Genomic DNA, 13,037 nt, shown 5'->3' on the forward strand with positions numbered 1-13,037 from the left:
GGCTATAATAAAGTGATTGCAACCAACAACATTCTCATAATATAATTCAAGACATTAACAGTGTATATTAAATGTTTATTTGTCTGTAAATAGGTATATAAACATGTAAACACTGAATATGAATAGAAGCAGAAAATAGATAAAGGCAGATCTATAGACAATATGTAATTTAATATGTAATTTCATACATGTACAGTTAGATGCTACAACTGTACATTCTCTTAATGCTGAATTATTGCTTTCATTTGTTTAATCTGCAAGTTTTTAATTGGAATTTCCTGAACTATAATGATGACAAATAAACTGGTAGAGCAGACACAATAGTCTTGCCAGTTGCAAAGAATTTGTAGACATAAGAACGGGAGATTGTAAAACCATGAAAAAAAATTAATCTGACATAGTTGAGGAAATAGACTTATTAGGAAATTTCTACTGAAAAGATATTTATGTAAATTATATACATTGTACATAATATTGGTATTCAATCATCACCTTAATTTCAGAACTATATTCGTTATATCTTCTACTAGTAACATAATAAGCACTTTGAGAATATTGCATGGCATTACATAGTCCCCATCCTATTTAAAATTGATTGCATTGGAACAAAATGCCAAAAAAGGATTACTTTCATGTACTTTCCGAGTTCAAGGACCTTCACTTTCCCAAAAAATTTACTGAATGGAACAAAATTCAAAATTGAACTTGTCATAGCTGAACGATATTTTAAACAAATGTCAAATTAATATCTTCAAGCATTACAAAAAAAAGTGTGGAAAACTGATTACTTGAATGAATTTTTCAATGTCAAAGGACCATTACTATACACAAAATCATCAGATCACAGCATTATACAAACTTAATATGTAACTGTTTAAGAAAAACTATATCTGGGGTATCAAACTTCAAATCAATATCCTCAATCATGAAGAAAAAAATTGTGGGAAACTGATTTGCATCGGTAGGGGACTAAAAAGAGCCAGTGAAGAATATAGTGTCAGAAAATAAAGCACTCTCTCTCAAACAAAACATATACATATGTATAAATATTTTACATAATAGAAATATCTACAGATAAATTTTACACATTAGCGATAATAAAATATGCACACAAAGTATAATATTACATTTTATTACATATTAAAGTTTGAACACGTTAAGGCAAAGATGACATATTGAACACAGAATGGGTATATGCTAATTCCTCCCAGTGTCTTGCAAATAAGCCAATAATGAGACGCAATCTTTAATTGAAAAGAATCGATACAGAACAATGATTATTAAAAAAAAAGTCTGCCTTACTTTCATAGAAAATAGGTGCAAAATAAATTTAAAAAAAAATGTTTATACTGTCAGTAAAATCTATGCTGGTGCAAGTAAGCAGTCACAATTTCATTCAAAAATATATTTTAGTTTCTCTGACTAACTTGATAATAGATTGCACATGAAAAAAGTTGATTTGACTTAGACATGAACATACAGTTAATTGGTTGTGTACTACATTTATACACATTCTACTACAACAACTGTAAAGAGAGAGCATTTTGTATACTATTATATTTGTCTAATAAGTTATTGCAAAAGTATTCCTCAAACTCCTTTCTGATTACTGAAATGTCTGGAATCTCTTCACAGCTAGGAATGTTCAGACATTCATGGAATAACTTCTTCCACAATGGCACATTCCATGATCTAAAATGTAAAAATAAACATACTTATTTATCATGAAGGAGGGTATAAAAACTTAAAAGTAATATAAATTACACAAAGTAATTTGAAATGATATTTCATGATTGTAAACAATATTTTGTGTAATATTTTCCCTTTGATTTAAAACAAAATAATGTTGTTGTTTTTTCAATTCACTGTTGTTGAGTATTATAAGGAGGTTCACAACTCTTATTTTGGATTTTTTTGTCAGACATTCTGAATTCCCTAGTTTTAATCTATGCAGTGCCATTACAAACTTTGCCCAATAACCCTTATTTTCTTTTTTAGTTCATTATCTATTTACTATCAATTTATAAGTCTGTCAAAAAGCTTGGTTTTTTTTAAAGTTTGCATTGTAAGTGTTATTTCAAAAGATTTAGTTGTTTCGATCTGGTTTCTTCTTTATATCTGATACAAATGGTTATTTTTTGTATATCTTTTGTTAATGTTAAAATGTATTTTCTGTCACTAAGACTTTTGTTCTAGACAAAGCAACCACTATAACCTATTACCTACCTGACAAGACTAGATGTTATTTTCCATTCTCCATAGCTTTGATAAACCTGCATATATTTCCTAAACACTAATACATGAATTGTACCAACTAAACCAAATAAGTCAGTCTGAAAACAATTAAATAAATTATTTATTAAAAATAATAATTACATGATCATTCTCTTTTAGCTGCTTTCATAAACTCACAATAAAAAACATGAGTTCCAATGTCCCCCATGTTGCACATATTTTATACATTTTGTCCAAGAGCAATAACTAAAAAAAAATAAGACTTTATAAAATAATCTTACAAAAGACTTTGGAGCAATTTCTGATATACATTTATTATTTCCAAGAATAAGTAATTGAAAAAATTTGATCAGAACTGATTTTCAAAATTGTCTGAGACATTGATATTTCCCTGTTTTTCTATGTCCCCCATTGGCATGGGACATAAAATGTTAACTTTACAGAATTAAGGATCAAGAGCTATGTTTAATGTAGAATGTTTCAATGCCAGAAGTCCTTTTATTTACAAGTAACACCCCATGCAGGAAACATTTCTAACTATTAAATATTTTTCATGAAAATGTGATATTTTTACCCTCTTTGGTGTCTAAATGCCCTTACATTGTGACATATAGATGAGGTAAACGGGACTTTTGTGCAGTTTGCATTAGTATTCCATTTAAATGTAGGAGGGAGGGTAGGAAGGGACTTTCAAAATATCCCTACAAACAAGAACCATTATTTGGATAATTTTGCATAATGGTAATAGACACATACTGTAAAAAGACCCATGACCCACATTCAACAATTATACTTTCCTTCCTACCCTCCCACATACATCTTAATGGAACAACCCTAATATTAAATGACAGTTATGATAGTTAAATTTAAGATTTAAATTGAACTAATACACCAAATATTAAAAAGAATCAGTAAAGACATGTTATAAATAGGAATAGCTTGCAGAACTTGCTTTATTTGTTATACCTGGTATGTCCATGGCCGGTCTGTCTGCATTTCTATGCACTGGAAACCAGATGTCTTTACTTTAGCCATGAATGTTGTACCTTTTGGGTATTTAGACATGTCAATACTTTGTCCAAAGTCTATCAGCTGCATACAACGACTAGCTCCACCAAAAACAACAGTTGGATCAGTACTGCTTTTCAGTTTAGGTCTGTAAAAAACACTTGGATTTTTATAATATGCAAATATACATTCAGAACTTTCATTTTAAATCATATATATTTCGAAATTTTAAAACAACTGTAGAAAAAGAGGCAAAATTTTCCAGGTAATTGTAAAACTTGCATTACAATGTCTCAATACCCAAATCATTTTGTTATGTCAAATCTACTTTAAAATTTCCGTTGAGTTATCTTGATTGAATTATTTCACATTTTGTCATTTCAAGGTCTTTTATAGTTACTAGTAAAAATGTGGTTTTCTCATTGTTGAAGGCTGAACTGTAACCTAAAATAGCTAACATTCATCTCATTTAGACTATGATAGATAGTTATCTCACTTGAAGTCACTTTAAATTTTTTTAATTCTTAAAAACTTATGCGATGAAATATTACTTCTTAATATTTATTGTAGTGACATATATTTAAAGACACAACCACATTTCTATATCATACAGCTATAAACATGGACTTACATATCAATTAACAAGAAGTTATCTGGCTTCACATCACCATGGATAATCTGACACTTGTGTAGGTATTCTATCATATATAACATCTCTATGGTAACATACATAGCTAATGCTTCACCAACAGTGCTGTTGGACTTGGTCAATTTGTTAACAAGATCCTGAAAAGAAAAGGGTTCAAATATGTATTTTCTTTGGTCAATACACACATAAACCTTACAATTATTTCATTCCTCAAATGTATATTATTTGCTTATAATATCTGTGAGATGGACTTTAACAAGTAAAACGGTCCTTGATCACTGACCCATGAATGAGGTCAAGGTCACGTAGACCCAGTTTGGGGAAGATGAGATCCTCACAATTATTTCATTTAAAAAATAAAATTGTCATATTTCTCAAAATAAGTTTATAGAAATTCAAGTGATAAGTTTTACTATTTAGTTATTTGAAGCAGTAGAAAAGCATGAAAATAGGGTCAAGGACAAATGACATAAGACAGAATCCTACGAATATAAGTATCAGTATATAAAATTTGAAGTATCAAATACCAAAAGTGTTCCTTGTGCATGGTAATCTGTCAGAATACAGCTACAGTTGTTGAAGAAGTATCCCTTCCTAGCATTCATCATAGCAGGTGTCTACAAGTATACAGAATCACATTGTTCAAGACAAAATATTCCTTCTATGGGTAAAGGCAGTCATCTAGCAGCATTTAATCACATAAATAGTTATCAAAAGTACCAGGATTATAATTTCATACGCCAGACGTGCGTTTCGTCTACATAAGACTCATCAGTGACGCTCAGATCAAAATAGTTCAAAAAGCCAAATAAATACAAAGTTGAAGAGCATTGAGGACCCATAAACCTTTTTCTATTTGTATGGTTTACAAAATACTTTAATATGTTTAAACCTCAGAAAGTTATTTTATGAAGTTATTATCAACTTCTTAAGTATGGGTGTGATGTTTCTATCATGTGCTACTGTAAAGATATATTTTCAAGAACAAATAGTTTTTTGGAAAGGCTATCTAGAGAACAATATAATGATATGCATATTTAGTTTCCTATGAAGTTGGTCTATTTTATAAATGTCAAAGAAAGGAAAAATAAATATTTCTTTGTTGGTTGTTCTCCGTTTCTTTTTTTTCCCTTGTATTTTGTTCCAAGTTTTGTAGATTATCTTTTATAATTCATATCATCTTTTTCTCTTGTTTGATAGATGTCTGTTAAACAGGAGCAGGATCTGTTTACCCTTCTGGAGCACCTGAGATCACCCCTAGTTTCTGTTGGGGTTCATGTTCATTAGTTTTCTATGCTGTGTCATGTGTACTATTGTTTGTCTGTTTGTCTTTTTCATTTTTAACCATGGCATTGTCAGTTTATTTCCGATTTATGAGTTTAACTGTATCTTTGGTATATTTCGTCCCTCTTTTTTAACAATATAGCTAAGTATTCAGTAAACCCAAAGTTAATGAGCAAAGACTTTACAAAGCATCACACAGTAAAACATGTCCACATTTAGCCTGATAACAAATTATAGGAAGCTCTCATTTTGAGTTCCTGATAATTAAATATGCAACAGAAATTTCATGGATCGCACAAATGGACATGAGGTTGGACAGACAGGAATAAAACAGTTAACACAAAATGCTGTATAATAAACAAGAATGTGTCCAAAGTACATGGATGCCCCACTGGCACTATCATTTTCCATGTTCCATTGGGGTCAAAAGTCTAATTTGATTTTAAAATTAGAAAGATCATATCATAAGCAACAAGTGTACTAAGTTTCAAGTTGATTGGACTTCATCTTCATCAAAAACTACCTTGACCAAAAACTTTAACCTGCGGACGAAAAACGAAAGGAGCCACAGACCAGAAAACATAATGCCCCTATACTTACGTAGGTGGGGCATAAAACAATTACTATCTAGTATTCAATATAAATGTTATGATATGTAAACTAAATAGACCTACAATATCAACAGGATTATTTATCTGTGTTAATCTGTTCTGTAGTTCATTACAGATATAAAACTCCCAAGGACAAGGTGGGGACTGAACCTGAAATAAAATAAAGTCACATAATTAATTTATCATAACATTGGTACACTATCATAACAATCTTTTTTTAAGTTTCTTCACTTGCATGTGTAATTTTGAAAATTGAATTGAAGTAAATATAAATTTCTATATGAAAAGGCATATCTGGTAGAAATGTACCCCTTCCAGTAGTAAAAGAATGTACATCTAGATGAGCAGGATTTTTGAATGCCCTTTCCATGTTTACCATATATCAAAGTTTGGTTTAAATCCAAATTAAGGTTCAGGAAAACTCTTTTTTTTGTACTTCAGTTCTTTTTTTGAGAACTATAACCATTCACACATCACAAGTTTATAAAGATTCAGTTATTGCAAAAAATGTATTTTAATCAGTCAAGATCCTATGCAAATGTGAACATTTTTGATATGATGACATGGTATTTACTCTGTATAAGAAAATAAGGCATGGCAAAATATCTATCTAAAACTATACACATTAATACCTTTAAAGCCAATGTTTCTGGACTATCTTCACCATACTCATTAAGATAATCATAACTCGAGATTTTGTATACTTTAGCATATCCACCTTTCCCAACCAATTCTTCAGCAATAAAGGTATCCTGTCCTGTTTGTTAAATAAGATATTAAATTAAATGTGTTGAATATATAAAAACCATATCACTACTATCTTTTAAATATTTTATACATAATTCCATTTTTTCTCGACAAAATACCAAAAAATAAGTATCCATAAATCAAAACATCTTTTATCAAAACTTAAAGAAGAGATTTTAGATTGTACCCTGATAATAACAATATTTATACATTCAAAACACTTTGTTTTCAAAATATAAAATGAGAGGTGTGGCTTTGTTGTGGTTAAATACAATTTAAAACCTTACCTAAATCAATCATATTAGCAACCCTGATTTCTGGCAAGAGTTCATCCCTTTCATAATAATTAGACTTCGATTCCAAAGGTGGTGATGATGTGTGCAAAAATTTATCAATGTCATTTTCATCAAATGGATTCCTAGGTTTAATCTGAAGGTGAATTGAAGGTGATGGAGTATATTTTGTAATATCTATCACATGTGTTGACTGGTTTAAATCTTCAAATTTTGGTAGGTCACAAAAGTCTGTATCCATGGCAACATGAGAAGTGTGTGATTTGATGAAAACACTATTTACAGTTGACTGTCCATGATTTCCAGATGATTCTTCATTACTGCCTTCCATAATGGGGCTAGAAAACAAAACATTTTTTTGCAAATTATAATGCCCTTAAAGCACCCACTGTTTTCATAAACTGTTCACACAGAGGTATGTCTCTTTTTTTTTGTAATTTAGATAGTATAATCAAAGTGGCAATTATAAACATATAAACAATGCATAACATTCAAAGTCAATGAACCATGACTTAAGGTGCAGGAACAAATAATCTCAATCAAAGTTATAAAACTGCATACCAAATACCATTAACTTATCACAAGTGGTTCCTCAAACACAAACTTTTTAAATGACCCCAGTGAATGATTCTTACATGGAGCTGTACTTAACATGTAAACAATGTAACCAATTCAGTCAATGAACCTTGATAGGGGTGGAGCCAAATAACCTCCTTGGAAAAGAATATTGCAACTTAATGTGGTTCCTCTTTTTAAACAGATCTAATCACAAACTTTAACTAGTTAAGGTGGTATGGGTGTCTTCCTCCATCTTGGATTGTAAAAAACAGAGAACCAAAGGTCCAGATTTTCCATCAAATTAGCAAAATTTTATGCAGGAATGCAGATATTTAATGTGAATTTTCATTTATAAGAACCAATTCATCAGAATATAACTTATAAATATTCATATTTTTGAAAATAATTATCATTTTTGGTTATTTAAAAAAAAAAACTAAATTAGCATTTTAAGGGGAGGTAACCCTCAAACAGTGCATTTTCTGAAAGAGTCTACATGGAATTTTCCTATTTTTTATTTTAGCTGAAAAAAACGTACGGTGACCCTATCCTCTCTTTTAATATTCTCAAAGAAGTGTACGAAAGCTATCTTTTCCTGAAGTATTTAACAATTCTATCATTTTGTTTAGTTTCTGATCACAAATTGGTGTTTTTTCCTGTATGTGTCATTTTGTCTCGTCCTGTAGCTTGAGAAAATGCTCGGTGACCTATTATTTTTTATTATATTTTTCAACATGTATCAATAGATACTACGTTTTGGCAAAGTATGAACAAATTCTATCATTTTTACTTTAGACTCCCATACCACCTTAAAGAACAAAGATTAGAATAAGATTTTTTTTTTTTATTAATTTTGAATCCTTTCTTTATAACAGTATTTTCTTCTGGGTAATAAATACAACATTTCTAGATTTGATTTTTTTTGCAATTAGCACTTCCCTATAGTACACTTGATAAAAGTAAAAATTTCCTAATACTGCCATCTTACAATACTTTATTTTACCTAAGATCCTTGATTTCTTCTTTTGATGTATGAAGATGACTGTCTGTGTAAATCTGTAGTGAAGTTTTAGCATCAGAATGAGCAGAGATACGAGATACATCACTGAGAGAATCTAATGTTTTGTCCCTGTTGAATGGTGTAGATGCTACCCTAGCTGCAGCAGCAAAGCTTTGGTTTGTTCCAATAGGACATATGGTTATGTCATCCCGGGCCTGGGACTCAATTGCTTCCATTTTACCTTCATACTCCATTGTCTAGTGAAAATCAATAGAAAGGTCATATAAATAAAAATAAGAATTATACTACTGATAAAATCATTTACAACTTTATTTCAATCTATTTGTTCCTGATAATACACATGGCACACATTTGAAAATTACCATGTATGGTTAAAGAATTTAGCATAAATACACTGTCTTAATGCACTTACTAATTATCTTAGAGAAATATACATAAGAAGGTTAACAGTTAAAGGGTTAGAACAAAATGTATGAAATAAACAGGGTAACAATAACTACATGTAGTAGTACATTAATTTACTAAAAGCAATTGGACAATAAAATATATTTCCAAAGCAAGCTATCAGAGTTATCCTTCCTGAATTTCACTAGATTGTGATGTTGTACTATTTATAGAGAATACACAAAGGAAAACTGAAAATTTTAAATATTTCACTATACTTTAAGTCACAGATGTGAATAACTGGCAATATTGCTTTTAAAGAATGAAAATGCTTTTCATTATCATGATGCTAAATACCTCAAAGTTGTCTTTACAAACTGACTGTTGTCCACCTCTGTTTAAACCTTTCTTCCTTTGACCAATAAAGTCGGTTGATTTATTTGATAACCTGCATACAAAACATCATTCACTCATTATATAATAACTTCACTATAAACTTAATTGGTACTTGATGAAATTTCTAATCTGCTCAATAGATTATGGTTAAATAAAACATTGCTAGTCTATGATATCAAATCCAACAAAATGTATTAAACTGCCTTGGAACATTGCAATCATGTAACAGAGTACCTATATTTGGTTGAAGGAAAAGTACAGTTGGTATGTAATTGAGCTTTATCTTTTTTTTTTTAATATCAATGAAGCAAACAATATATTAAACTTAATATATGATTTTTCTAGCAAAAAATAATTTATTAATCAAATGTAGTTATGGAAGTATATATGAACCTTTTATGTCAGATTTTTTTTTATCTGAACAGTTGTTATAACTAAATCTGTATTACACTTTAAGTACCTATTTACAGCATTTTCATTCCTTTCACCAGTATCCATTTGGTCATCAGTAAATATTGTAAATGGAGCATTGGAAACTGGAGCCTGTGATACTATAAATGAAATTTACTGAGAATATTTAAACTTTACCAAACAACAGTACAAGTTTTCAAACATCTCAATAATAAATGAATATATGAAATTAAACATTTGTAAAGATTTACAAGAGTGCATGCACATACTGATATATGGCTCTCTTTTTTTTTTCTTTTTTTTTTACATATGATTGTAAATGTTGTATTTCTGTTGAAAGTCTGTGATATGAGGTTTCACTAACATAATAATTATTGTATGGTTATGTAAACAATTCAAGGTTTGATGAACCATACCAGACAGATATAAACACCTCTCAATCATTTCATTCACAAAATATAGTGATCCTTTTGCTTATAATACTTGAGAACTAGAAAATGTGTAAGGGTTCCGCGGAACCCAGTGTCTCGCCTACTTTTGCTGTAAATCGCAGGCTCAACATAAAGGAGGAAAAAAATCAATAAAAATATTCCTTTTGATTGTAAGAAGCATCTGTCCAAGTTTGTTAAAAAGGTAGGATAGTTAATGAATCTAATTAATGTTTTGAAAACTTAAACTGCAGACTGTATGTTATGTTAACTGGAAGAAAATGTAAGTCCCTTTAAAAGTAAAATACAGAAAAAATGGAAATATCTTTTAACAAAATTTACTTCTGGATACTATCTTATGATCATAAATAAGCTTCTGTCCAAGTTTGGTACAAACCCAGCTAGTTTAAGAAAGTTATTAAATTTTTAAAAACTTTAACCACAGAGTAAATGTGATGTTTCTCTGTAGAAAAACTAAGTCCATTTAAAAGTAAAATACGGAAATAATGGATTTATTTTTTTACAAAATTTACTTCTGGATACTATCTTATGATCATAAACAAGCTTTTGTCCTAGTTTGGTTCAAACAAAGGATAATTTAAGAAAGTTATTAAAATTCTAAAAACTTTAACCACAGAGTGAATGTAATGTTTCCCCGCAGAAAAAACTAAGTCCATTTATAAGTAAAATACGGAAAAAAAGGAATTTTATTTTTACAACTTTTCTTCTGGATACTATCTTATGATCATACACAAGCTTCTGTCCAAGTTTGGTAGAAATCCAGTGTAGTTTAAGAAAGTTATTAAAATTTCAAAAACTTTAACCACAGAGTGAATATTTGTGGACGCCGCCGCCGACGGAAAGTAGGATCGCTTAGTCTCGCTTTTTCGACTTAAGTCGAAGGCTCGACAATAAAACCACACTTTTGAAAAATTGAAAAGGTTTTCACAGTATTCATTACACAGAGAAATAACATTTTCCAAACTGAAAGTTAATAGATAATGTTTGATGTATACCACTAATTTGAAACCTTAACCATTTACATCTTCATTACACTGAACATTGAGATTTTATCTTTATTCTATTTTCAATCAGTAGAAGTTATTTTTTTCCCAAACTTGTTTCATCTCTAAGAATATTACCTGGAGGTGCTGTGACCATATTGTCATCATCGTCGTCTTCCCATCCAAGATTTGCATCGATAGCTAGTGATGCATTAAACATTCCCATCACTAACTGCATGGCTTCTTTTGTGTTAACTGTAGGGGAAGGTTCAGACATGCTCTAAAATATATTAGAAATTGTTTTAAAATATAACTTATCAATTCAATTGTCTCTGAATCTTTTATAATTTCTTTATAACAGGATTTTTGCCACAAAATCTATACTTTTTCTAATCTTAATTGGTATGGGTGTCTTCAGCAATTTTAAATTGTAACAAACAGTACACAAAAGGTCTAGGGTTTTGATAAGTATGGCAAATTTTAATGCAGGAATGCAATTTGCCATTTTTATGTAATCTTAAGATATAATTACTTTTTGCTTGATTTTAAATTGATAAATTTAGTATATTAAGAGGAGGTAACTTACAAAATGTGTAATTTGTAAAAGCAATTTTTCTGTTAATGCAGAAAAAAACTAATCAATGACCCCATTTTTTTTTCAAAATTTAAAAAACCTATCATCACAATTCCCCCCCCCCCAAATTCTATCTTTTGACAATGATAATTGACAATAACAGACTTTGTATTGTACATTTTGCATTGATTATGATGCTTTTCTCTGTACAATCCATACAAAATGTGTCAGGAACCAATATTAATAATGAGAGATCAAGTCCATATACCTGTCTGCCACCACTATTTCTACCTCCTGCAGAACTCATAGCCATTGATTTGTTTATAGGTGTTCTGTGACTGTTATTTTGAACTTCTGAGAAGCTAAGATGACCCTGTGCTGGATGGACCTCCTCAGCTGGTTTCACTGAAGAACAATCTTGCTTAGCTCTTGGCTGGAAAACATTAGGTAAGCTTGGTTTTTCTGACTGAAATGAAATACTTGGTACTGTACACTGTTGAGATGGCCTTTCTAAAGAATTCTCCTGGTAACCATAAGAGACAGAAGGAGAAACTTTAGTATCAGTCATATCGCTCAGAGAAGTTAGTGGCTTCTTGGACAATGTTTCAAGGGGACTCTGTGTCTGTAATATGCTGTTCTGTGTTGGTCTTGATGAAGATTCATTCATTTCAACAAAGTTTAACTGTTTTGAGCTGCTTTTCTCCCTGTTAGAACACAAAATTTAGGTTGATACATGTTTATCCAATTTTATATTTAAGAAATAATTGATGCCAGCTATACTTTATTGTAGTTTTAACATGGGTAGGCATTATATTCGTGATTATTTTTGCCAGAGCGATAGCGAGGGCTAAAATAACACGAATATAATGCCTACACATGTTAAAACTACAATAAAGTATAGCTGGCATCAATTATTTCGATTCTGATTAGGACAATTACGGTAATATCTATGTTCGCTGTGTATAAAGTGTACGGTATTTGTGTAGGCTCTTCCATCAACCTTCCTGTCGATTTTTATACAACTAGTTCATACCAGTTTAATTTGGCAAAGTTGTATAAATTTCTAAAATTCAAAATTGAAACAGATATTAATAAATTAATTTATTAACTAAAACAATATTTGTGTCACAATATAACAGAAAAGTTATATTTCAACAGTCTTTTCCTTTGAGGTCAATTTCTGACACGCACATTTTCAAGTCAGTCGTCAATGGCGGTGGACGCACAAGGAGAATCGGGTAGGTCTTTATTTTCTAAATTAATCGTAAATATTCCGCCGGTTAATATTGTAGCATTGGTAATATGTTCATATCTGATATAGGATTTCTTGATAAAGTTGTGCTGACATTCGAGACTTGGCAGGAGGGGTTCTTTGACAGAAATCCATTTATACTTGCGGTGGCTACACCTTTTAAAGTTGATCAAAGGGCACGC

At 30.4% G+C, this 13,037-nt stretch overlaps 1 protein-coding gene across 1 annotated transcript in view; it reads right to left on the reverse strand.

Moving 5' to 3' along the window:
• Positions 1 to 420: 420 nt before the first annotated feature.
• Positions 421 to 13,037, reverse strand: part of LOC134725291 (mitotic checkpoint serine/threonine-protein kinase BUB1-like) — a 29,707-nt gene continuing 17,090 nt past the window's right edge. Inside the window, exons 12-24 of the mRNA XM_063588986.1 lie at positions 11,872 to 12,307; positions 11,168 to 11,309; positions 9,647 to 9,737; positions 9,148 to 9,238; positions 8,389 to 8,642; positions 6,822 to 7,165; positions 6,420 to 6,544; positions 5,851 to 5,937; positions 4,420 to 4,509; positions 3,875 to 4,029; positions 3,202 to 3,391; positions 2,227 to 2,333; positions 421 to 1,692 (exon numbers count right to left, since the gene is read on the reverse strand). Coding sequence (XP_063445056.1) covers positions 1,518 to 1,692; positions 2,227 to 2,333; positions 3,202 to 3,391; positions 3,875 to 4,029; positions 4,420 to 4,509; positions 5,851 to 5,937; positions 6,420 to 6,544; positions 6,822 to 7,165; positions 8,389 to 8,642; positions 9,148 to 9,238; positions 9,647 to 9,737; positions 11,168 to 11,309; positions 11,872 to 12,307 — 2,287 coding nt within the window. The 3' untranslated portion in view covers positions 421 to 1,517. The remainder of the gene's footprint in view (positions 1,693 to 2,226; positions 2,334 to 3,201; positions 3,392 to 3,874; positions 4,030 to 4,419; positions 4,510 to 5,850; positions 5,938 to 6,419; positions 6,545 to 6,821; positions 7,166 to 8,388; positions 8,643 to 9,147; positions 9,239 to 9,646; positions 9,738 to 11,167; positions 11,310 to 11,871; positions 12,308 to 13,037) is intronic.

Source organism: Mytilus trossulus, chromosome 7, assembly GCF_036588685.1.
Source record: "Mytilus trossulus isolate FHL-02 chromosome 7, PNRI_Mtr1.1.1.hap1, whole genome shotgun sequence".
Lineage (NCBI taxonomy): Eukaryota > Metazoa > Mollusca > Bivalvia > Mytilida > Mytilidae > Mytilus > Mytilus trossulus.